The following is a 26,635-nucleotide window of genomic DNA, read 5'->3' as shown; positions in this document are numbered from 1 at the left end:
GTCAATGGTCATCTTTTGTACAATTGTCAAGTCAGCAGTCTTCCCCATGATTATGTAGCCTACAGAACTAGACTGAGAGACCATTTAAAGGCCTTTGCAGGTGTTTTGAGTTAATGAGCTGATTACAGTGTGGCACCAGGTGTCTTCAATATTGAACCTTTTCACAATATTCTATTTTTCTGAGATTTTGAGGTTTCTGAATTTGGGATTTTCCTTAGTTGTCAGTTATAATCATCAAAGTAAAAGAAATAAACACTTATATCAGTCTGTGTGAAATGAATGAGTATAATTTTTTTAATGGAGTTATTGAAATAAATCGACTTTTTCATGATATTCTAATTTTATGACCAGCACCTGTATATACATTATGGAAGAGGGAGCTAAAAGGAAAAAGATGGAGCTAAAAGGAAAAAGAGAGAGCGTGAGAGCGGATGTATAAGAGTTAATACCAGACTGAATTAGTAGAGTGAGCTGAAACAGACATTAGGACACGTGACAAACACTTTCTTCTTGGAGCAGTAAGTAAATTGGTGCAATTTCTTCATGTGTTGCAGTGTTAGTGAGCATTTTTGTTGACAAAAGAGTTATAGTCAGGTTTTTGAGCAGCTGCAGCTGTTAACTTTAGCAGGATTAGTGAAATTTTAGACTGATGAATGAAGGCTAGTGGTAGTACCTGCCAACCTTAGCTGGATTAGCTCACTTGTCAGTGATTTTGACATTGATTTTGGTAATAAGTGCTTTTCTGTCAGTTGCTATGTGCTTGAAATAGTTAGAGAACCATAAAAGTTAAACTTTATGGTTGGAATAACGCAGTCCAGTCTATATCATGAGCATTATATGGGTTTACACATATTTTAGGGGTAGCCGTGGCCTGGTGGTTAGGGAACTGGGCTTGTAACCAGAAGGCTGCCGGTTTGATCCCCAGACCAGGTCATGACTGAAGTGCCCTAACACTGAAGTTCCCTAAAAAGGCTTAACACCCAACTGCTTCCTGGGTGCAATGGCTCGGGCTGCTACCCGCTCTGGGCACACACATGCTCACTGACCCCTAGTGTTCACTAGTGTAAATGTGTGTTTCACTGCACGGTTTGGGTTAAATGTGGAGAACAAATTCCTCTGTGTGCAAGCACAGTGGTCAATAAAGTGATTCTAATTCTTATTCTAATCCTCAACATGAGGTAGTGAGTGAGTGTTAATCAGCTGAAGCCCAGAGAGTCACTTGTGATCGATGGGAATATCCTTTGGCTCAGAAATTGTGTGTGTGTGAGAGAGAGAAAGAGAGATCGAGAGAGATAGATGGGTGTGTGCACGTGTGTGAGACCTGATTTCACAAATGTAAACATAAATTACACTCAGCAACAGGTAAAACACATAATACATATAAGCCACTTCTTACATATTATTCCTTTAAGTCTATATTCGCTTGAAATAGTGTCAGTTCCATCTACAGCAAAATTAAGTCAATATTAACCACCTGCTTTTCAGTGTTTGTTGGCCTCTTCATTTTGTAGAATCCTCCAAAATGCTACTTTTCTGCTGTGACCAGAGAGAAAAACCCTAGCATACAGAATGGAGACACTTTGTTTTATTTTTACACATTTACAATCACTGGGGATTGTAATCACATTTTATCTGTTTTACAGAGTAGAGAGCTAGCAAATGGTAAATAAATGTTTATGTTTATTTATGTATTTATTTATAATTTGGAGATTATGCAAATAGTATGCGCCCAGGCCAACATTGATATCCATAATGGTTCCACCTTACATAGATGAACTGACTCATTATAAACTGTCTTTTGGACATGCCGTATAATGTAGCTGAATGTCCCATTAAATCCACATAATTTTTCTAATCACAGAAGCTATTTCTTCGGCTGCTGTTCTCATAAAAATCAGTTCTCATTTGCTTTAGCCTGTTGTTTGTCAAATCTGAGATAAACAGACCACTGCAGAGCAACTGAATATATGCTTCACAACTCCTGTTATTCTGTGGGTGTTTTCTTTCAAGGTTGCTCAAATGCAGCACATCAAAGAGAGCAGGTGTTGCAGCACTTTCATCTGAGTGGTAATGAATTGTGTTCCTCTTGCCATGTTTTCTGTGCTAGCTATGAGCTCTTCTCAGCTAATTAGACAGCAGAAAAGAACAGCTCTCTGAGATGAAGATTGTTTGAGAGCGAAGAGAAATACACAAAGAGAGCTAAACCCCTGCCTCTTCACTTGTTTGTTGCTCTGTTTGCTTGTCTGGGTTAATGTCTGGTCAATGTTTTAAATTTTCTTCAAACAATGAATCCTCAGTAAGGACATTTCCTCAGGGAAGCCAGTAAACAGTGGCAATCAACTACAGTATTCCTCATAGTAAATACAGTTTGGATATTTGTTTTTAATCTTCAACATTCACTCTGTAGCTGAAGTAGTGGTCATGTGACCAGATGAGTTTACATTACACCATTAACATTAGTGTGGGGTCGCTGTACTTAGTCATAAAATGTCCAGGGTGTGTAATTATAGATTAAAGAAACACTCAAAGCTAAAACACTGCTGCCTCTCATATCATTGCTAAAGTAGTATATTCTCTTTGAGAAGTGCTGAGTCTGGAGTGGAGTTTCTGTGATCCCACCCTCTGTCCAATCACATTACAGTTCAAACCCACTGCTGCCAGATCTACAAACATAGTGTCTGTCAAGAAATGACCAAGTGAACCAAGTTGTATTTTTCCGGACCCAAAAAGCCCAATGGCCCTTCTAAAAATCTCCATGACCAGAGATGGAGTAAAATGAGAAGAAATACTGGCCTTGTGTTTGAAAGGTGGAGGCAGTTTAGAAGCACTACAGAACAGAGCCAGAGCTGGCTAACTCCTCTTCTGAACAGATAACAGAAAATAATTTCTGAAAAAATATAGAAGTACAGAGATCTATGTATAGATTAAAAGAAGTAAACGCCATAGGTTGTGTCCATCCATCCATTATCTGTAACTGCTTATCCAATTCAGGGTTGCGGGGGGTCCAGAGCCTACCTGGAATCACTGGGCGCAAGGCGAGAATACACCCTGGAGGGGACGCCAGGGCAACACAGACACACACACATTCACTCACACACTCGGACACTTTCGAGTCGCCAATCCACCTGCAATGTGTGTTTTTGGACTGTGGGAGGAAACCCATGCGGACACGGGGAGAACACACACACAGTCACCCGGAGCGGGAATCGAACCCACAACCTCCAGGCCCCTGGAGCTGTGTGACTGCGACACTACCTGCTGCGCCACTGTGCCCCCCCCAGGTTGTGTGTTTCATTTAAAGAAAGTGAGGCATAGTGACGTTTGAAAGGTGTCAGGACTGTGTTTTGTGTGTTTTTTTACAAAGAAGGTGAATAACATGATTGAAAGGTGTAAATATCATTGTTTGTTTGTTTTGAAGAAACTGAGGCATATTGATGTGTGTTTCTCCGTGTTTCTCCGGCATGGTGGTGCAGCAGGTAGTGTCGCAGTCACACAGCTCCAGGGACCTGGAGGTTGTAGGTTCGATTCCTGCTCGGGGTGACTGTGAGAAGTTTGGTGTGTCCGTGTGGGTTTCCTCCGGGTGCTCCGGTTTCCTCCCACAGTCCAAAAACACATGTGGATTGGCGACTGTGTGTGTTGCCCTGTGAAGCACTGGCGCCCCCTCCAGGGTTTATTCCTGCCTTGCCTTCCAGGTAGGCTCTGGATCCACCATGACCCTGAACTGGATAAGCGGTTACAGATAATGAATGAATTGTTTGAAAAGCCTCGCATATTCACCTATTTAAGGTGGAATGGAGAAGTAGGTAGATGTTTTAGTGACATTATGTACACTTGGTCATGTGTTTTAAATGGATAAAATGAGAAATTTCAAAATGAGTTTTGTTTATTAAACTTAGTGCTAGTTTTAGATTCACATAGATGTTTTAAGGTCGAAATATATTCAATAAGAAGCTGACGAATAATGCAAATAAGACCCTTTTAAGGTGAAACTAGCTATAAAAATGCTTGAATATGAAATTTATGAATAAGAAGCAAGGATCTTCTTCCTAAAATCATATTTATGGATAAGGGGAAAATAACACCAGCCTTGCCTAAAATTTTGAAGTGGTTTAGACAGTTTATTTTTGTAAATGCAGGGAAAACGATGGAAGCTCTTTCCATTTTTCCCTTTCACGTTGATATTGCTAAATGTTTAGTGATATTACATACAATTGGTTTGTGTGATATAAACGGATAAACTGGAATAAAAGTGTCTTCAAAAAGTTTCAAAAGTTATAGCGCTAGCTTCGGCAATTAAGGTGGAACAGACAATTCAATAAGCTGGTGAATAGCACCAATAAGACTCGTAAATGGACACGTAAGGTGGAACGAAAAGTTTGACTACAAAAATTGTAAATGAGAAGCAAAGATCTGCCTCTGAAACAACATTTATTATGGAAGGGAAAAATGATAAGTATCACCAGCCTTGTGTAGTCTAAATATTTAATGTGGATTTGGACAGTAAAGGCTTGGAAATGCAGGGAAATGGCAATTTTTGTCATTGTCTTGCGTAGGTAGATGTTTGGGTGAAACGATTGTTTCTTGGGTGAAACACTTTTCTGTGTAAATATGTCGATTATGGCACATTCTTCTTAGCTATTAGGGTCCATAGTTATTAAACTTGTCTCTTGCTTGTTCGTTCAGTTTCCTCAAACTGGCAACCTGGTCGAGCTTCACATCTGGGGAGGAGGAGGAGGCAGACAGCTCTCTTCACCGTTTAAAAATTGTATTATTGTTCTGATTTTAATATTTTAAAAATATTACAGATTGCTCATTGAAATATTTAGTTTAGGGTATGCCCCACAGTTCTCTTTGCACTATGCAAAAGTTTCCAGTCAGTCATACACTCACAACTATGAGCAATTTAATTCCTGCAGCAACGTGTTTATGGACTGTGGGAGGTATCCCATGCAGAGACAGGTAGAACCCCTCAAACTCCTCATAGACAATGACACGAGGTGGAATCCAATCCACAGCACCAGGACCCATGACAATAATACTAACAATATTCTGTAGTATTACATTCCCTCAGAATCATTGATTTTACAGTATTCAGTTTCAATTGTTTTTTTTTTTGTTTTTTTTTGTTTTTTTGTTATTCTCCTTCTATGTTCTCTTACTACAGTACCACCCATGCATTACACAAATACATCAAAACATTAAAAAAGCATAAAATCACACAGCCTAAAAGTCATCTTAAGTAATGTAGTGGCTAGTAAATTCAGAATTCACATTCAGCTCTGTAGGCTTTCTTCTGCATTATTATGTATTTTCTTCTTATTAAAACAAAAAGTCACACTCTGCACTCTGTCACCACCGTGGATGTAAATTATTCCTGTTGATGTGAAAAATGTACAACAGTGATGGTTACATTGTTCATTTTTGCCACAGTGTGTCTTTCTTTTTTTCCTCCTTTTCCCTACAGCTATTTCAGCTCATTTCCGGGTTTGTGAACCCTACACTGACCACAAGGGGCGCTATCACTTTGGATTCCACTGTCCCCGTCTCTCTGACAACAAGACGTATATGTTCTGCTGCTACCACAACAACACAGCCTTCAAGTACTGCTGCAATGACACAGAGTTTCAAACCATCATGCAGGTCAACCTCACAACTGCTCTGGACAGTTTTGCACACAAGTAAGGCCTTACAATTTAAACACATGTCAAACACTAACCACTAGTGCAGGGATAGTTACACAAAAAAAGTAATTACAAATGGCAAGACTTTAAAAATGAAATAGGTGATTTATTTTTTTAAATTAGGTTTTTTTGTAAATAAATAAATAAATACAACACTTTGAAAAAACATCCTGATAGCAATCAATATATGCAATTCTCAAATATTTTTAGAAGAAACATTATCTGTAGCAGCCAATGTATTGTACTGTCCAAACTGTGTTCAGTCATTGTATTTTTTAAAGAATACGTCCCTGCCTCATGACCTACCCACATGTGTGCGACCCAAAGGCTGCATATGTGTACTCATTTACTTATTGCAGAGTCCTTCACTTGTCTCTAAATACATATTGATGAAAGCTAGCAAGCTAGCTGCAGAAGGACAGTAGTAGAAGTTACAATGACACCTACAATAGCTTGCTGCTAAACTAAAAACAAAACAAAAAAAACCATTGTGTTCCTCTAATAGACTCCTCCAGCTGTAGTCAGGCAGTGAGAATTCATGAGTGGCTTTCAAAAGAGGGCTAAAAGGGGTTTAAATATTTTGAATACTTTCAAAAACTAGCTCACACTTACAGGTTTCTACAAGATTCCCTACTCCAGCTTTATTGGGAAGACTTCATTATTTGATACTTACTGGAAAAAATACTCCAATCACGAATTATTCTTATAACATATTACTTTTGTATTACACTGTAAAACCCACTTTCCTTCCTACCAAATATACAACAGAAAACCATGTAGTCGATTTGATTTATCATATTAGAAATAAAAAGCCAAGTAGGCTTCATTAAAAGACAGAGCTATTGCTGAATGTGAATGTGAGTCCAGCTCTAGAGCCATGCTGAAAGGGAGTCTGGGTTATTTGTTTGAGGCTTGTGCTCTGGCTTAGTATGGGTTGTTTATGTGATATTAAATAGCTGAAAACCATAAACAGAAAATTATTTGATTAAACTGTAGTGTGACACAAATTGTTCCAGGAAAAAGTAGCAAATCAGTTACTTTGCTTCTTACTCCCACCACCGTGACCCATATTAACTTATTTAATCACTGTTGTTTTGTTTGTTCACTCAAAACAAAGCAAAACACTGATTTAAGTGAGAGATTCGGCGTGTGGATCTGTTGGGTGCAGGTGTGAATTAAAAAAAAAAATCCACACAATACGTGGCTTTAAAATATCATATTCTATGAATGTGGGATAATTACTTATGTACTTTTGATTTTCTTCTGAACTGAGTAACAGGCAATTCCCAAATCAAACTGCTGAAGTATCAGTGTGAAAAAGCAGAAGTTAACCGCATTTAGCCTTCCAACAAATCTTTTCAACCTGCTGTTGTACAACACAATCAGGTTAAGACCCCTTTCCTTCCCACTGAGAACACAGCTAATAGCAAAGCTACCCATGGGTAGATGCAGGGTCTGTTTTATACATTTTAACCTGACTTTCCAAGCCTATGACATTTGGAATGCATGTGGCATAGATGGCAGGATTATCAGCCTGAGTGCAAACAGTGCATCCCACACAGAGCTGATAGCAGAACAAGATAAAGAGCTAAATCTGGACCACAGAGGAAGCTGACTTTTCAGGCTGATCTTATAAGAGTGTCCTGTTGCCTCAATATCTGCTGCCATTTAAAATAATCGTAGCATTTCTAATACTGAAATCTAACTAGATTTTTTTACACTAAATATTTCAAAATGATAGAATTTTGACATATTTTAATACAAATATATCATGACAAATCAAATGAGGAAAAAATGTAAACAAAAAATGACAAAAACCCATACAGCATTAGAAAATAAAAATCCAAACCTAGGCACATGCCCATATTCCTTAAAAATAGTGTGGTTGATGAATCAAGTTTAGTGTGTGAAATCAACAGTACTTAATTGTGCCTTATTAACATATAATTTAATTCCTTTAATATAATTCCTGCAGTTTTTTCTTTTGTGAGGGTTGTAAATAATTGGCTGTGCTCACTGGTGGAGCTTGAATTAAAAAAAAAAAAAAAAAAAAAAAACATTTGAAAACGCCTTAAAACAAAACATAAATATTGCCAGGATTTTAAAAGGATTGTCATGTGCACAAAATATTGGTCTTATTGTTATATTCTTTATTATTATTATTATTATTATTATTATCATCTTCATAATCAACTATTATTATACTGCAAAGAAAATACTTTCTCAAGTTATTAAATTGTTATACTCAATCTGACAGACACTCATACCAAATGTTTTTTTTTAATGGACAGATATACTAAAGAACTGGAATAGCTTTGATGAATGAGGGCCATTATCTCAGACCCTTGGATTTTTGCACTGTACATTAAAAGTTAATAATGTATTTCTGTCCTCTTATGGTTTTTTCATGACAGCAACCATATAGAACATTTTAAAATGTAGGCCAGAATGGTATTGCTGCTTAAGCTACTCGCCCACTTTTGTGGGGTTCTTCTAGCTCTTGTCACATTTTACCATGTCTGGATGTGTTGCAGTGCTTTTTGAGGTCTCCCACTCAGTGTGTGTCTTACACTAATGGCCACACCAGGCTGTCCTCACTTACTCGGCTCTCGGGCATTAGAGGAGGATTGTATGAAGAAGGACAACCTGGTGAGAATCCATTTCATTCGCATCTGTGGTCAGCGTGACACAGCCAGGGATATTTACCACTGCCCTCAGGTTAAAATGGCCACAGAGACATTCATAACCATCTTCACAATGAGAAGCTGCAGTAGTGTCTGTCAGAGCTAGCCCATGCATTATAATTCAGCAGATACAATTTTTAAAGCATTCAAACTTTGAAATACAAAGAGGATTCCTCAGGCTGTTATGAGACAAACTGCAAGTATATATATATAATATATATGTTTAAAATGAGTTAACAGTAATCCGCTACATTTTTTTCTCAGATTCATAGTGTTTCTCTCTTTTAATAAGTTTAGGTATGTGATTCCTTCAAAACAGGCGATGCTGGCTAAAGCTTCTTTTGAAACTGTTGCTAACAAAGCATCATTGGAGCTCAACGCATTTGGAGAAGAATGCTAACTGCACCTTTCTGTTATGTTGGCTAAAAGAAAATGGGGGAGAGGGAGAGTCAGGAGAGACCGTTTTGCTCTCTTGGACTCCCAACTATGAATGACTTTGACATTACCAGGGATTAAACTTGTATTCTATTGATGATAGGGAAAATGTTTAAACTGTCATACCCCTTTTTTTCTTGCCAATAAACTGTTCTTAGAAAATAAAACTTTAAAAGGCTCAATAGCTCTTCTGGTTTTCCTGCATAATACATAGCAATACTTTTAAATAGACCTCCCCTTTTTTGCTGTTTTCCACTTTGCCTGGCCAGTAATTGGAGACTGTTTGAACTCATTTTGTCTGTATTTCTTTTCTGCAGGAATAGACATGAAGCAAATTGGGGCAAAGAAATGCAGTCCAGCTCTAGATGCAGGGAATTAAGGGCCTGTTTGAGTTGAGGATTTGGCAGGTTGATTGCTTTACAAAGCTGTAATACTGCTGCATGATACGAAGAAAAAAAAGTATAATTGTTTACTTAGTAGTCTGCAAAAAAGAGCACTGGTTTATTAGTGCGGTGAAGTTTGACATGTTTGGAATTCTTTCATGGACTCATTAAAAAGAAAATCTCAGTGGAAGATGCTTCGCATCTATCCCAAGGGATTTTAAAACTCCTTCTGTACCTGAATCAGTGATTTATTCATACACAAATGACCCACTAATCTAACACAGAATTCAAAAATCCCTGCCAACTCACTGATGCTAGACAAATCTTTGGAGATAGGGAGTTTCCGTACTGAGGACATTTCACACTCGACATATACTATGTATATGTGGCCAAAACTTTGTGGATATTCTTTGTGGATTTATTTCTGAAATCAAGGCCATTAATGGAGAATTTGTCCTTCTTTGCTGCAGTAACTGCTTCTAGTTTTAGTGGGGTTAAGTACTAATGTAGGATGATTACTTTTGAATAAAAAAATCCACTTCAACCAATCCCCAAGGTATAGAGTGGTAATTCTTCACTCCAGAGAACACAGTTCCAATGCTCTGCAGCCTTATGCTTGTGGGGCTTTTTACCTCTCTAGCTCACAGTCTGCATTAGGCATGGTGTTTTTAGACTTATGTGCCCTTGGCATATTTAAAGTTTTTCTATGGTGTTTATGCAAACTGTACACAACTGAACATTTGCCCCCAGTGTGTGCAGCATAATAAAACTGAATTCACTCATTGTAATGGGCATCCACAAACCTTTGGACACATCATGTAGCAACAGCCACCACTTTCTAAAAACTTTGAAAACTTTGAAAACATTGAAAACATGCAATTAATTCTTCAGGGTTTCTTTGTCCACCCTGCACCCCCATATGCTTTAGTCTATAGCTGAATCCCAGCTGTGATTTTACTCACAGTAACACAAGACACTTTATATTCTATTGCTGAATTGTACTGTGCATCTGTGTTTTCTTTACAGTTCTTCAGTCATGTTGTCCTTAAAAGGTGCTAAAATTGTGATAACGTAAAACCGATTATTTTGGAGAGAGTAGTAAACACAGCAGAACTGGTTTTATTTGAGTCACATAAATGACTTATTTTTTGATGAAACATAGCCACAGTTGAGGCAAAAATCAATTCAACCTCAAAAACACTTTATATAATCAATAGTGTAAATGTAAGAGACGCTGTCTCCAGATACTACCCCAATGCACTGAATGGGGATGGATAAAAACATGATTCAACAAACCCAAAAACAGAGGGTGCTTCAAGGCTGCTGAAATGACCAAATACAATAAAACCTTTTTCAATGCCACCAGCCAACTTAGACCAGTATTACTATAGATGCTCACACAAACGCTTAGCAATCCTGTTGCTGTAGCGACAGTAGGCTAGTCAACGTGCGTTAACTCTCGAAATAACAATCCCCTTACAGTTTTCAAGTCCAAACCAGCAGCTCTGAGAGACACTTTAAATGGGTTGCTTGGTCAGTCGGTCTCTCTCTCTCTCTCTCTCTCTCTCTCTGATTTATATTCTGTATAATCTTGACACAAGAAAAATGCCATAATGCCCAGCCCTAAGTGGACACAGATGTTAAATACTGAATGAAGCTGAATACACAGCGTTTATAATCTCTGCAGAAAGAAGTTAATGAAATGGAGCAGCTGCACATGACTCTAGAGTCACCATTCTTAATATCTAGTGTGGCCTAGAATGGAATAAATTCTGACAGCCTTTGGGCTCTGGGGCAGTGGAACATTGTCTGGAGTTATGGAGCGACATCCAGTACTTTTTGGATGAGTACTTGACTTCACTCATGTACTTACAGCAATGTTCCAGCAACTGTTTTCTAAAACCTTCCTAGAAGAGTAGCGGTCACAGGGGCAAACTCCTTATTAATGCTTTTATAATCAGAAGAAATGTTGAAAGAGCAGGTGTCCCCAAGCTCTTGGCCATATAACGTATATAGGAAAGGATCCAAATTCATTAAAGTTTGTGTGTTTTATTTCAGTAACTACACAGCGCTGGTGGGTGTGTGGATCTATGGCTTTTTTGTCATGGTGCTGCTGGCGCTGGACTTCCTCTATTACTCAGCGATGAACTACGAGGTGTGCAGGGTTTATCTGGAGAAGTGGGGGCTTGGGGGCCGTTGGCTCAAACAGGCTCGCAGTCAATGGCACAGAGCTGAGCAGCAGCAGGAGGAGAGCCAATCACAGCCACCATCTCAGCCTGGACCTCCAGCAGCTCTCACACATCTCCAACAGCAGCACTGTCACCATCAGCCCACACACATCCCGAAGACTGAGACCCAAAGCCCCACACACAGCACATCCATTGCCTGGTAAGTCCAACTACACACCATTACTTAGCTTTACCATTATTTACATCTGTCACTGTGTCTTTGTCTCTTTAGATTATCTGAAAATAAACAGGCTGAGGAGTACAGATATCAGGTTCAATTCCGAGAATCAGGCTGAAATCAGAAGATAATGCAGGTTCTGACATTGGAGGGGAAATTTGATGCAATCTTGTAACATGTGAATGAAAGAAAATCCTCAAGTAAGCACAACCAGGAAACACAAAATGGAGAATACACCAAAGAGTATTCTCTCATACATATTGGATACAAACAAAATATATAGTAATAAAATGGAAACTGTAATCTATATACAAGAAAGTAAAACTGAATCTCATCAGATCACACTGGCAATTCCTTCCAGGGTAACACTTTACTATATAGCACTGTTTAGAAGGCAGCATGAAACCTACTCAATTTTGATATCAAGTTGACATCAATTTTTGGTGACATTAGGTTGTGTCATGGCATTTTCTGAGTTGAAATGAAATAGTACATTGTGACAACTGACTTTGTAGCTCTTTACATTTTCTTGGTATGTCAGTGTGACACACTGATGATGATGTTACACTGCTTGCCAAATGAGGCAGTTGGTAAAACTGAGCAAACTTGAGAACCTTGAGGTAACTATAACATGAGAATAAGGTGAATAAAACTACAAGGCTTTATACTACATTTTCGTAAACAGGCTGCAAGAATTCATTTCTGTTCAACTGCAACACTGCACTTGCGAAGCTGGGCACTGATGTTGGGCTTTTAAGCTTGTAAATCTTGTAAAGAAAAGAAAGATCCAGGATGGCAGGATCTGAGATTTGAGATCACTCCACTGGCTTCCTGCTGAGACAAGAAGCAGATTGTTCTTGCCTTACAAGTGTCAAGCTCAGCGGCACCCAAAATCAGGTCTTTTACTTCAGGGCATAGATGACTTGATATTTAGAATGTATATTCCTGCGGTCTCAATCTATATGTATTATATTTTGCTTTGGCTTTCACTGTTTGTATATTTTGTGCTAGAAATGAGCACCTGCTAAATGACAGAATAATGTAAATGTACATCCCATGGCAATTAAAGTTGCAAGTGGGTAAAGTAAAACCCTTTTTATGTTGTAATTTATGAATCTTTAAACAAATGCTGTGACACTGTAATGTATGTTTTCACTAGCTTCTGAGTAAATTGAGTTCTATTTTACTGTTTGTAATATTTTTTTATGAATACCTATTCAATTACCGTGACACTGATTAACATGCTTAATGCATTTTGTCACTGTATTTATTACACATTCTTGTCATTGTTACCTCAAGCATCTTCCTGAAGTTCTCACATTTGTTCATTGTTTTTTCCCCAATGCCTTATTATTGTGTTGCCCTGACATACAAAAAAAAAAATTAAAAAGACACTGCAAAACAGTGTCCTCTTTAGTGCAAATTGTTAACAGAGTCTGGCCAAAGAGTTTCCAGATAGATGCCAGAAATCAAACACATATAATTTAGGGTGTAAGTAAACTGACTCTCACATATCTGATGTGATATAAGTTGTGTATATCTTCATGTGGGATATTAATATTTGAGTATTTGGAGCTTGAGGGCCTTGAGACTGTCACATTAAATTAAGTGCTTAATTTTAAAGCAGTTCACTTTAAAGGAACACTAGGTAAGGTTTTTTATTTTTACCCCCTACAGTTGCAGAATGTAATTCACTTTTACCACACTCTCTTGAAATCAAAGAGGAGGGAGAGAAGTAGAGGTTTCCTAGCTTCCTTCAAAAGTTACATAGTGCAGTTTCTGTAGTGCTGAGCCCAACAACAGAGACAATTCACAGACATTGATTTACATACTTTACTACAGGTCAGTGATGCACCACAGTGATTTTCAAGCTATAAGGTAAATATACTACCTAGTGTTCCTTTAAAGCTTTCTGTTGATTTGAAAATCAATATTTTATTATTGATTTTTTATTAGTATGGGTTTTGGAATAGCAAATTATTATTTGGAAATTCTTTCAAATGGGGGCGTTTGGAGTGATTTCCTACAAAATATATATATATATATATATAAAATAACATCTAATACGGTGAAGAATTATTCCATGATTGTTTAGGAAGATAAAATTTTGACTGGATGTGTTTGAACTTGAAAGGACCACTTCATAAAATCAAGGAAGATTTCTTCTTAGAACAATATATTCCACAATAAACAAAGCAACATTTATTTTAAAGAGCATATATCTTCCATATACACACTCTCTCTGACTATGTTAACTTCTGATATTCTCTGACACACAGGGGACAGAAAGACAGTTGCATAATTTGCCTTGAACCAGATGTTCCACACTGCGAAAATGACCTATCATTATAAATTTTCTACTTTCTCCAAAATTATGTGCATCTGTTATCAGAAGTAGGTCTTGTTAGGGAGTTTGCAGCCGGAGGTTTCCTTTTTCATGCTATCCTTAATTCTGACATATACAGGTCATAGAAGAAAACAAACACTCCAAAGCTGGAAGCTGCAATTTCAGAAGAAAGTCTATTGACTGTCATATCTCGGTTTAAAATTAAATTGAAAGTCAATGGACTGTCAGTTACCATAGAATGTGTCTCATAACATTCTGCACATCAGTTCTGTGAGTCCTTTTATTTTGCTTTTGTCTTAGACATTGATTTATTCAGTGCAGTGCTGGCAAGGTTGTCTCTAATCTACCTTAGAGAGACATTAAAGGTGTAGAGTGACTTGGGGTTGTTCAGCACAAGCACAAAATTACCCCCTTGAATTCCAAGGCTTATTACATTATGAGGCTTATTTTTTTAGTGGCTACATTGGAAGCAACACAAACCAGCTGAGATTTATCTGAGTGAGGAGTGGATATGTTGGCAGGTCCTGGTTATTTAAGAGGTTAATTAAAGGCTTGATAAAGAGACAGTGTTTCTTTGTTTGATTGTAGGCCAGATCACCTCACTGCACCACAGGAGTTCCACTTCCACTGCTGCTCTAAGATAAATTAATGAAAGGATAAGCTTTGACAAACGGCCCTCTGAGTTGGACTGGACAGTGGTAATCAGGGGAGATCACACACTTCCATTCTCCCAGACTCCAGAAGAACACACAGTTGACAAGACAGCCTTAGTAAGAGACAGATGTTCCAGGAGATTTTTAGAGCCACTGAATTTTCATCTCATTAAACTTGTCTTGTCTGTAGAAGCCCCTCATTAAACTTACCACTACAGCCAGAGAGAATGACACTGTTCAGTCATGACACTCAGAGTCAGCAATCATGCCTTCCATCAAAATTATTATTGCTGTTGTTCAGATTTAAGCTTGTCCAGATTGAAACCTAAACAACTGACTCAATATTTATGGAATATAAATAAATTTGCTGGAAGATATATTTTATAATATCCCCTGAGTTGTGTCAGGATCAGACTGTTACCTGTCCATCCAGTACTCCAGTGCAATACTTGTCAGTCCATCACAAGGACACAGTGTCTCTGCTGTTAATACTCCTTGTGGAGCATTTTTATCATGAGTGAGTCACTGAGTGAGGGTGTGAATAAGTCCGTTAGTCAGTGAATGAGTGTGTGAGAGAGTCAGTGAATGTGTTACTGAGTTAATCAGTGAGTGAGTGTGTGAGACTATCAGTGAGCAAGTCAGGGACTGAGTGAATGATTCAGGCACTGAGTGAGCGAGTGAGGGAGGGAGTGAGTCACTCAGTTAGCCCATGCATGAGTCAGTTTGTATGTCATTTGGTGAATCACTGAGTGAGTGTGTGATTCAGTAAGTCAGGGAGTTAATGAGTCAGTGAGTTTGTGATTGTGTCAGTGAGTGAGTCAGTGAAAGTTTGTGTGAGTTTAACTTATTGCTTTATTTTAGAACATAATAAAGCATATGCATCACGAATAGCATTAGGTCTTCTGTAAAATTCTACATTAAGTTCATTCATTCATTCATTCATTCATTATCTGTAACCGCTTATCCAGTTCAGGGTCGCTGTGGGTCCAAAGCCTACCGGAATCATTAGGCGCCAATCCTTCAAAGGGCAAGATACACACTTTCACACTTACGGACTCTTTTGAGTCGCCAATCCACCTACAAACATGTGTTTTTGGACCGTGGGAGGAAACAGCAGTACCTGGAGGAAACCAACGCAGACACAGGGAGAACACACCAAACTCCTCACAGACAGTCACCCGGAGCGGGACTTGAACCGTGGATCCACAACCTCCAGGTCCCTGGAGCTGTGTAACTGCGACTCCTTTAGTTATTAATTCCTTGAAAACTAATCTCAGACTACTACACTTCTGTGTTACTCTCTCATATGAACAAGTACCTACTGGAGCATACCAGAGAAAAATCTAGTTATTTCAATCACTGTTTCTACCTTCAAACATAATAATAGCTAGGTATACTGCTTCAAATGTAAATTTTGATGACTATAATAATATGATTCTGTAGTTTCTAAATGAGAATTGAAGGTCTGTTTAGATGAGGTTGAAACTTTTCATGAAGGAAATCTTTAGCACAATTACATACTTTGAAATACTGTTTGTTGTATTTATAGTACAGTCATGTGCTTTGATTAAAATACATCACACATGATTCATTTTGTTGTCCTGAAGACCAAGTAATTAAATGCTTACTCAGCAACCCTTATACAGTCACAGGTGTTTAAGCTGTAATGTGGTTAAAACACTGGTAAAGAAAAATAATCACACTGCTGAAACAGTGTGAAACTGTTGAACTCAACAGCTGCTGAAATGGTTTATAAATTAATGCAGTATAAGGATTATGGAGGTATCCCATTTTTTCCTCCCAAGCAAATTGTCACATAGAATATATGTCAAAAATTGTACAGTTTATATAAACTCCATAGAGGAGTGTTGCCAATAAAATGGGATGCTGTGGAGATGTTGCCCTATGGCAAGCATTGGCAGGAGGGATATGTAGCTCCCTAGCATTGTGTTGTGTACCAGTGTAACGGTGTAACGGTGTTCTCTGTTTTGATAGAGCACAGCATAGTACATTTGGCAAAAACTGGAGTGGTGTGTGTGATCAAGAAGTAATCGTTCATCCAACATTAGGCTGAATGCAATCAAATCCTCACAGTAGTGTTCAAACCGTAAAGTATTTCTCAAAGACCACATACTTATGGCTAGTGTAGCAGCTTCTGGCTAAGGTCATTACAGATGTCTAAACCCTTTCTTTGGGGAGCACTAATCCACTATGGGAATTCACAGAACCAGCCTCTACTCTGAAGAAAACATCTGCTGGAAGGGGTCATGACTTGTAAGAGAGGTCATCTACTAAAATACAGCCTAATGCCTGGTGTTACTGTTGACAATCTGCTTGGGAATTGAAGCATGAAACTGAAATGGAGTAGAGTAGGGCATGCCAGAGTAAAGTCTCTATATTAGGGTGATACGTGCTGTTTTCTCTTCCTGGTATGGGTATGGCCTGAGAAAGCACTGAGAATGGCTTTACATGGCACGCTGCTGTTGCATTGTGCAATGAGGAGACGTTATGAGAAAGCTGCCCCTGGGAATGATGACAGGAAGCAGCATTATTCTGCACTCAGTTACATGCTGTGTGCCCTCTCAATATGTGGTCTGGCTGGAATAAAAATCTATGAACTGAGAACACACAGTAGTGTGCAAGGAAGAGCAGAATGCGTTTTAAAATTGGGACCTTTCACTGCTGATTTCTTTTTATGAGAAGTCACTTTGGAGCTGTATGTAGTATTTTTATATTAAAATTACAGCTTAAAAACCATAGTGATGCTTCACTGAACTGTAATAGGGAGAATAGAGCTTCTATTAATGTTACTCCATGCTCGGCACTGCAGAAACAGCACTTTGTGAGACTTTTGGGGAGGGTAGCAAACATGAATTATACTCAACAACTCTAGGAGAAACCAGGAGAAAAAGCATCAAATCTTACCTAGTTTTGCTTTAACAGGAATGGGAGTTATTGATTTACCAGTTGCACATAAAGAGAATTAGAACACTCCTTATACTGAGTGACTCTAGCTAATTTAAAAGCAATGTTCAAAAACACATTTTATAAAATTCCCTTACCATTTGCTGCTCTCCAGTCTGTTTGCATGCTTGAGACTGGTATAATGTGTTTCTGAAGCACCAGTGTCTGTAAATGGACAAAGACATGCCATCTGGAAGTTTTAGGCGACCAATTTATTTTTGCTGTAGATGGAATTGACTCTAAATTTGAGAGCGTGCTAACTGCATGAAAGTAAACACAGGCCTAAAGTGCTACAAAACTAAACAACTCAAGTTTCAAATGCCTTTGTGGTAATTCAAACAATGTATAAAAACTGTTTAAAAGTTCCATAAAGGTACATTACATTCTCTTCTCCAGAAGGAGAGATAAATGTTTGTAGTCTTTCACTATAGAACTGTGTGATATAAAAAAACATAATAAATGTCCTCGAGATGAAACGTGGCGTATGAATCAACACAAATTTAAAATCTACAATTATATTAAAATAAGGTACAATTATGTTCCCTGATTAAAGGTACTGAATGTGTACACTTGAGGGTACCACCACAGAGACACAAAAAGGTACCACCACAGTGACAAATTTCCTGACAGTGTATTGACCTCATGCAATTAGCCATAATATGGAATACGTTCTTTACATGAATCGTTTAGGCACATTGAAGTACGGTGGAAAGTTGCTGATGAAATTATTGAAATTACATTTGTATTAAAATAAAACTTACTAATAAATAAGATCATTTAATACTTTTAATATATATTACATATATTTAATATAATAATATTTTTTTTGTTGTTGTCTTGAAGCGAATAAAACTATTTTTCATTTTTTCGTTATATCGCCAAGGATATCATTATCGTGAAAATACCCTGAAATATTGTGATATTAATTTAGGGCCGTATCGCCCACCCCAGTTAGTGTATACTGTGTACATTTAAGAGCATGTCTCTGTCCCCCGAGCCCACATCCTCTCAGATTCTCCAGTGATCTGACAAGGTGACCACTTAAGCAAAATACTCTGGGGATTTACCAACCACAAGGGACAGTATGTGGTGGCTCACTTCACAAAACAGAACATGGCCAGTTGCTGCCGCACCGCTTCTTGTACATATTGCTTTAAAGTGCTCTGTGCTGTTTTATTCAGCAGTGAGGGTTTGTGGTGAGAGAAAAAGAGAGGGAGAGGAAGAGGGAGGGCTGGCTAAAGAGACCACTGCTTAGGGCTATGATTTCCATCTCTGACTTCTCCACTATGATCAGGTTCTGCTTTCATATGCTAATGAGTGTGATTGTACAGTGGAGGTCAAAAATCATCCACGGAAAATAGATTGCTCTGGTTCAGTTGGGTCAGACTGGACAGAGACTCCAGAGAGCCACTGACCTGAATTCAACATCGGTGCTGCTGAAGCAACGTGGGCTGATATTAGCAACGTCCAAACAGAGCCCATAACTATCTGTATGAATAATACAGGCACAGAGCGAAGGCTTTGATTCTCTCATATTCTGTCAGTCTCTCTCTCTCCAATTCTCACTCTCAGTCTTACTGTCTCTGCTTCTCAGTGCCTTTCTGTCTTACTCTGTTTCAGGCTTTCTCTTTATCTTTGTGCCTCTTGTTTTCTGTATTTTTCTCTCTGGTTCTCTCTATTTGCCTTTTATTCTCGCCATCTCTCTCTCTCTCTCTCTCTCTCTCTCTCTCTCTCTCTCTCTCTCTCTCTAATTCTGTCTCTCTCTCTCTCTGTGTGTGTCTCACAGTCTCTCACACATACACACACACACTAAAAAAAAAAAAAAAAGAGAGAGAGGTGTAAATTATGCATTCTTACAAATAATGAGGAAATTTCTGTCACAGTAAAATATAATGCACTGGCTCCAGAGGGTAACGAGCTGTAATCTCTGTCCACAATAGTAAATGGAACCAATAAAGTGAAGATTTCATTGTGACACACTGAGGCACTGTGCATGTTTTGCTTTGTGGATAAGGAATATGAACATGTCTGTGCACAGTGGAGTAGAATTGTCTGAGGTCTGGAGTAGTGTCTAGGCTATAGGTCAGAGTGTGTAGCCCAGCTGAGAAGAAAGAGAGCGAAAGAGAGGGAGTCAGTCATGGCCAAGAACACACTGAGATTCAGCCAAAGCTGAGGAAAGTGGACTTGACTGGACTAAAGGAAGGGGCAGTCAGAACTCTGGACATCACCACAGCTAAAAATACACCATAAAAAAAAAATGACAGGGATGTGGGGTGATTTCATTTTTGGACACAGTTAGTGGTACAGTTTGGGAAATGGGGGGGTGGATAAATCTGTATCATTTTAAAAAATAGTGATTTTCTAAGGATTTTGACAGTTTGACCGATGCTATTAAGGTCCAAACTAAAGCATCCTGTGGAGCATGTCTTGAAATATCGATGCCAACCATGATGACATGAAAATAGAAGATGGAACAAATCCTGACAATTTGCTCAAAGCATTTACATTTTAATTAGTATAGGTTTCTTACCCAATAATACCAAACCTTATGTTTGACTTTTTAATCTGTTCTATTTTTTTAAAATAAAGTATGACTGGTCAGAGCTTACTAAACTTCCAAAACACTGTCTAATTATCCATTTTTTTTTATCTTTTTTAATTTTTCCATCTGTGCATATTTAGATGTACTAATGGGTTATTATTGTTGCTCCTTATGACAGCAAGCTAAATCTTATACTGATTTATGCAAGGCTTGACCTCAGTAAAGAAAAGAAAATTTTGTGTCAAATTAATTTGCGCTCCTATTGAGTTATTCTAAAAGCCTCAGAGAGTTCTTGACTAATCAAGATTTAGATAAACATGTAGTTGAAATATATTTTTTCGGAATAGTATTAAGCAAGCAAGCAAGTACAAATGCTGCTTTGATCAAGTGACTATCAGCAGAAAGCAGTAAGCAGAAAAGGCAAAAAGGGGAAAAATCATTAACCACAAGATACAATTTACTATGTCTGTGGCTCAAACTGAGTACGACATGTAAATGTTTGGCTAAAGTTTGCAGAGTATCTTGCTCAAAGTGTCATGAAAGTGTTTTATTTATTTATTTATTTATTTTCTGAAAGCTGTCCTAGTCTTTGTATATCTAAATCTTTGCTGGGTGCTTAAAATAACACCTAATTTTGGCAAAAATATATACCATGTTCCTTTGAATGTTATTATTCGGTTATGTGAATACGAGTGCCACAGAAAAGAGTTATGTGTGTACTTTGCACACAGAGGAAACCATAACCATTCACCCTGATGACCACCGCAGTTCTTTTGTAGAAACTAATTTAGCTCCTAGTAAATCCATTCTATTTCTCTGTAAAGCAGTGTCAGACAAAGTTTAGCCCTTAAATTGGTCACAGACAGAACAGGACTTTAACTTGGTTATATTGAAAGAGCATAGCCTACTAATTGTGGCTTGACAGGAGCTGAGGACTATGCGAGACTTGGTCTTATAATGCAGTAGGGGAAAGTTTATCAAGCACACCATGGTCTTCACAGAAGTCTTTAGAAAATTCTCAACATAGAGTTATGATCATACAAGTTGGATAAACAGTGATTTCTAAACTGGATTTTGTATCTTAACAAAGTAATAATGTAGTAAAATATAGTGTGTATAGTGTATTATATATTATTATTATATATATTGGGTCCTGTATGTTCTTAAGTGTTTATACTCCAGAATCCTCAGGTGCTGTGTAAGTACACCATTTACATGTGGTTTATGTAAGTACTAAATGTTCTTGTTGTATGACATTCACATGAGTAATCCAGGTAAACATGGTGATGAGATTACCTGACCTCAGGCAGCACAGATTTAATTGCAAAGGCCCCAGTGTTTGCAATATTGTTACTTTTATTTTGAAGCTTCCTTTTGGAAAAAAATACACAGCAAAAGAAAGAAATGTTTAAATGAAAAGTCATTTTCTCCTTACCCCAATATAGTCGATCAGCCTATACATGTTTAATGTTTTAAAATTTCTTCTTCAGTTTTTCACTAGATGAGGAGATAAAAAAAAGTGGCATCTGAGTTCCAGTTTAGAAATAAAGTTGCTTTAAAATGTAGAATAAAAAGGAAGAAGCGTTAAAGGGTAAATTACCCTTCTCATTGAGATCTTGGTAATTGATACATGTTCAAAGTCTCCTGTGGAAATAGGGCAAGACAGGACAGGTGAAACAGCCAATAATTTTCTACCTAGGTGCTTCATTTATGATGGACAATTAACCTGACCACTGCCAGAAAACAGAGGGAGGCAGATCTATAATGCATGACCAGGACAGGAGAATGACAGCAGTTTGGGCTCCAAAAAGTTATTTTATGAATTTGTGATATTGTAAACAGATTAAAGTCAGTGTTTCAGTGTGAGGTGGAAGCACCATGTTTAGAGATGCAGAAAGTGTAGTATTCTAAGGATCAGCCATTAATGTTTGCTTTACTATAGCAGATGCAGGGGCTGTGCGCCAGTAGCCAGGGGGGTATTCTGAGGGTTTGGGACATTCATATAAACAGTCTAGTGGTTTTATTATATGTAGCTTCTAAAGCACGGTGAAAAATTCAGCCTCTGGATATGGAAACACCGTTACCATTCAGTAAATGTGAAAATGCCATTTAATGTCCTTGTTTCCTAACGTGCTAACTTATCTTCATTTTAAGAACATCTTAACAAAACAAGCAATTTGACCAGCGTCCAAACGTCTGCATACAGCTTCACATGCTGAGCAGATGGGTATCTCCTCTTTTAGCTTGTGTTGGCATAATGCAGCTAAGATGCACCGGTGGTTCAGGATTTTCTCAGCATCACAGGCTGACTCCCATAGAGTTTTATTGTGTGGTGCGATTCCTCATTTAGTCTTCTAAAAAAGTGGGGCTTGGATCTAACAAGCCACAGTAACATTTACTACATTACCTTCAAGAGAATGCATATGCTTTCAGAGAGCTGACATGAGGGGATCAAGGGAATTCTCTCAGTCTGCAGCTTTAATTTCCTCTGATTGTACAAGGGTCAGAGGAAGGCTCGAAAGCTCTAGAGAGAGTGTGTTTTCTGGAGACTGTGGCTTGGCTTTGTGCACTCCAGTGTAGGAATGTCAAGTGGTTTTGCTCTTAACACTCTCACCGGTTGGACTGAGGTCTTGCGGGGACCTACAGATCACTTTGCTTCTTGCTGCTTCCTTTATTTCCTCTCTTTTTTACCACACTGGAAAGTCTACATTAAGCCCCTGATTTTCAGTTTTCACTGCAAGGCATATTTTTAAGTGTTTGGGTAAACTTTGCTTGAACTGGGCCAATAAAATCAGCTGTCACTGTGTAAAAAGTGTAAAAATTCATTTGCCCATAGCTACATGTTTGCTACCATTAAACAGCCTCCATATGGAACCATCTGCAGTGAAAGACTAAGTGGGTGGAGGCTGGGTGGATTTTAAAGAAAACAAATAAAATTAAGAACTCTTTAGAGATGTAGGTATTGTTCTTGATTAACTAAAAAAAACATGGCTTTTGCTGTTGTTGTCCTGTGTGGTTTAGTCATCATGAAACAGCCAAGGCTTGAAAATGGTCTGCAGACAAAGTCAAGAAATACTGAAGGAGCAGAGAAGCACTTGGAATAAAAAGCCCCTCTAAGCAAAGTGTCCCTACCCAGCACTTGCTTATCTGATCTCAAATTATCTAATCAAATATTTAAGCTCATCCTTCATAACAGAATGCTTAGTCTCATTTATTTCTTATCAAATTCCTGGGATATATTGCCCTGGAAGCTTTTTGGAGTTGGCTGATCTAAGTGGTTGTCATTGGGAAATTGTGAACTGTTTTGTACATACATTATACAAGAAATTATATCATTATAAATAATTAATATTGTAACGAGCATGAGATAAGAGGCAGAGAGACACAGCCATTCTGCTCAAGGGAACTCTTCATTACCAGAAGGGTATATTGAAGAATGGGGCAGAATGGGGAATGGCAATGCTGTGCAGTGAGAGCAAGATGAGCCTTATCCCACACCTCACACCCCTAGAAGTGGGGGAAAAGGCTCACACGTGAAACCCTATGACACACACCAGCCAAACATACACAGACCTACACCCACACATATAAATATTGGTTTCACTATATATATATATATAGAGAGAGAGATTTTCTATAGACATAATGAGGACTGTAGCTGTTAACACTATATCTAACCCTAGCCTTAACCTCAATAACTAGAAAACGTTGGCTCTTGTACTTTGTGGAATAAACATGTCATACTTGCAATAAAAAAATTTGAAAAGTAAGGACTTCTGTCTTGACATTTCACCGAAACAGTGAGTGTGTTTTGTGGTATTTTGTCCTGACACTTCACAGAAACAAAATTACAACCACGCATTTAACTCCCCCCCCCCCAAAAAAAAAAACCCAAACCAGCATGAACAGTCCAGGGGGAGTGACAAGACACGCTGAGAGCAGCCTAAATAAGCTCAAGCAAGTCCAGGCCCCTGCCCAAATAACACCTGCTCTGTAGTGATCCAGCCATTTTTCTGCCCCTTGAACAATGGGGATGACAGCAGGATAACAACGTATGCCGCTCAACAGATGGACTTCAATCTGTAATTGTAGAAACACATAGCGTATCTATTTTGGTCAGCAGAGCTGATAAATGGACAATGAGAATTAGATTGTGTAAGTTTCTTTGGCAAGGTTGTGTATAATGTACATCATTATATAATATACTAAAATCTGATCTAATCTAATAGAACAGAAGTGTTGTAAAATGTGTGATGTAACACGTTTGGAATTTTTTCTCTGTTCTTGCAGAGTTCAGCGGCTGTTGTAAAACACCTGAATGGAGTGCTTTGGTGGTCAGTGTGGTTCATGCTCTAGACAGAAAGCCAGTTGTGGAGGAGTGCTGACCCAGATGTGCCTCCCCATCAGCCCATTCTTGTCCAGCACAACCCTGCAGTTCCTCTATAAGGACCTCCCCTCAGAACCAAGCCACAGAAATACTGGAGAATCACTGGTTAATGTGGGTCTTTTACGGACCCCGCAGAACCAGGTAATTAAAGGACGTAGAACAGAGATTGAACCTTGATGGAACGGAGATGAGATTAGATGAGCAGAGAATAGGATATGTGAACTGAGCTGGAACAGATTAGTCTAAATACGTCAAAGTCTGAGAAGAGGAACAAGTGTAGTTTTCTTCAACTATGACCAGTTCACAGTGAGGATCATAAAGTCAGGAGTGCTCATGGACACATTTGAGGATCTATTTATAGTGTTTGCACTGCCTTGTGACCTAATATGGACTAACTATTATAATCGTGTGGTGGTAGGAGTATTTATTTGTATTTTGTTAATGTATACTAGTCAGGGAATATTACAAGAAGCAAATACTTAAAGCCTCACTCAGGAAGCACTGAGACAACAGCACTGCTGCACAAGGACTAGCCTCCACCGAACAGTGAGTACAATGTTTGACAAAATAGTGTAGCTGGCCACAAGACACACAAGGGTAAGGCACTGTCCTGGTGCTAGCAGTGATTCCTGATTTGGGCTTTAATAAGTTCTGAATATTGGTATTCATCATTTGAGATTCACCATTTGCCATCTTGTAATTCGTGATCCAGTGAAAGAAAATCTGTTTTTTACAGCAAATTTTAACCTCATGAGATTTAGGGATGGACTAGTCTGGGACCTGAAACATTTCTCTCTACAGTTCTACTGTAATAAGTCCATTGAGATGAAGCAAGATTGATCTGTACAAAAAAGAGTGATACTTTTAGAAAAAACGAGCTCGGTGAACTCGGTGGAAACACTGGAGCCTCAGTCAAGTCCAATCTGAGTGTTTCAACCCTAACATCAAACCAGATATCAAGAAGAGAACCAATTTAAGCTCCTTTTTTGATCATTCTTCATCAAAGGTATGTCCAGAAGAATTAGTCATGTTTCTTTGTGTAAGGCAGCTGTTCCGAAATTCTCAGTCAAAGGCCCTATTTGTGGAGAGTAAATGCTGTCATGTCCTCCACAAATATCAGTTATTTTACATAAATACACCATTCACTCTACAGTGAAATTTTTGTCAGTCAGTGGAGGGTGACAGCAATCACAGTTTCTTTAAGGGACATTCTGGTTGAAAACTGAAGCTTAATACGTTAAGTGTAATTTAAAGGAATACTGCGTAATATTTTTACTTTAGAATTATAGTTTCTAAATCATTGTGATACTTCACTGACCAGTAAAAGGGAGAGTAGAGCCTTTGTTGTTGTTACTCTTGGTTCTTTTGTAACTTTTGGTGGAGGGTAGGAAACAGAAGCAGCCAAGCTGAGGTTTCAGATCTGTATGTTGTCCTCCTGAAAGTCATTTGTGTCATCTGAATTATGTCTTGTTTGTTCACTGATAATTTGTATAGCCTTTCTAAAGTTACCCAGCTGTAATAAGATACCCCTGTCCGAACAAAACCTTTTATCTCCGTTATATTTTCATTTACATGCTTTACAAATACAAAGCTTCCCTTTGCATTGTGTACATTTCCTGATTAATGCACAAATAGTCCAAAACTGCTTGGGATAAAATCTTTTTACATGAACAACAACAGAGGTAATAGATTTACTGTTATGGAATATATATATATATATATATATATATATATATATATATATATATATATATATCAAACATATATATCATTAGAGCTTTTCTTTCAACCTGAAAGTGAGCATGTTTACTACAGATGTAGGTAGAATTGGCTGATGTTGTTGAATTGAGTTTTAACAGGGTGGTTTCCCACATAGGGTTTAAGCCTTGTCCTGGACTAAATCCTCTTTTCAATGGGAAAATCATAATTTAAAATACTGTGTAGTCCAGGACTGAGCTCAATCTCTTTCTGGGAAACCACCCCTTCATTTTTTTTCTTGCATTTCACCCCAGTTCAAATATTTGATGATCAAAGACTAATGCAATAGAGTTCATAACAATTCTTGTATTGTAAAGCAGTGTTCTGATATGCTTGAAGCATATATGACGAACACCCACTCTGTTATGCTGTGTAAACCTATAACTTCTATGTTT

General features: G+C 38.1%; 1 protein-coding gene across 7 annotated transcripts; it reads left to right on the top strand.

Moving 5' to 3' along the window:
- Nucleotides 1–314: 314 nt before the first annotated feature.
- On the top strand, nt 315–26,114 carry shisal1b (shisa like 1b). 7 transcript variants are annotated; one of them, XR_010802267.1, is made up of 4 exons: nt 315–518; nt 5,465–5,678; nt 8,216–8,330; nt 9,118–9,340. XR_010802267.1 is itself a non-coding variant. In XM_066669337.1 (4 exons), coding segments are annotated over exons 1-4 (624 nt in total). In that variant the 5' UTR covers nt 3,487–3,613; the 3' UTR covers nt 24,387–26,114. The 7 variants fall into 7 exon arrangements, 2 of the variants coding, with proteins under 2 accessions (XP_066525434.1, XP_066525433.1); XR_010802270.1 differs by lacking the exon at nt 9,118–9,340 and adding an exon at nt 8,658–8,947; XR_010802268.1 differs by lacking the exon at nt 9,118–9,340 and adding an exon at nt 8,663–8,946.
- The last annotated feature ends 521 nt before the right edge of the window (nt 26,115–26,635 follow it).

This window comes from Hoplias malabaricus, chromosome 4, assembly GCF_029633855.1.
Source record: "Hoplias malabaricus isolate fHopMal1 chromosome 4, fHopMal1.hap1, whole genome shotgun sequence".
Taxonomy (NCBI): Eukaryota; Metazoa; Chordata; class Actinopteri; order Characiformes; family Erythrinidae; genus Hoplias; species Hoplias malabaricus.
Note: the sequence above shows the minus strand (reverse complement) of the source record. Positions and strands in the feature narration are given on the sequence as shown.

What these genes read in the sequence shown, in the direction of transcription:
- shisal1b (XM_066669336.1), top strand. Translation starts at nt 3,614, where the DNA reads ATGTGGATTGGCGACTGTGTGTGTTGCCCTGTGAAGCACTGGCGCCCC. An exon ending in ATTCCTGCCTTGCCTTCCAG is followed by an intron (nt 3,693 to 5,464) that starts GTAGGCTCTGGA and finishes TTTTCCCTACAG; the next exon opens with CTATTTCAGCTCATTTCCGG. An exon ending in CACAGCACATCCATTGCCTG is followed by an intron (nt 11,572 to 14,524) that starts GTAAGTCCAACT and finishes GTTTGATTGTAG; the next exon opens with GCCAGATCACCTCACTGCAC.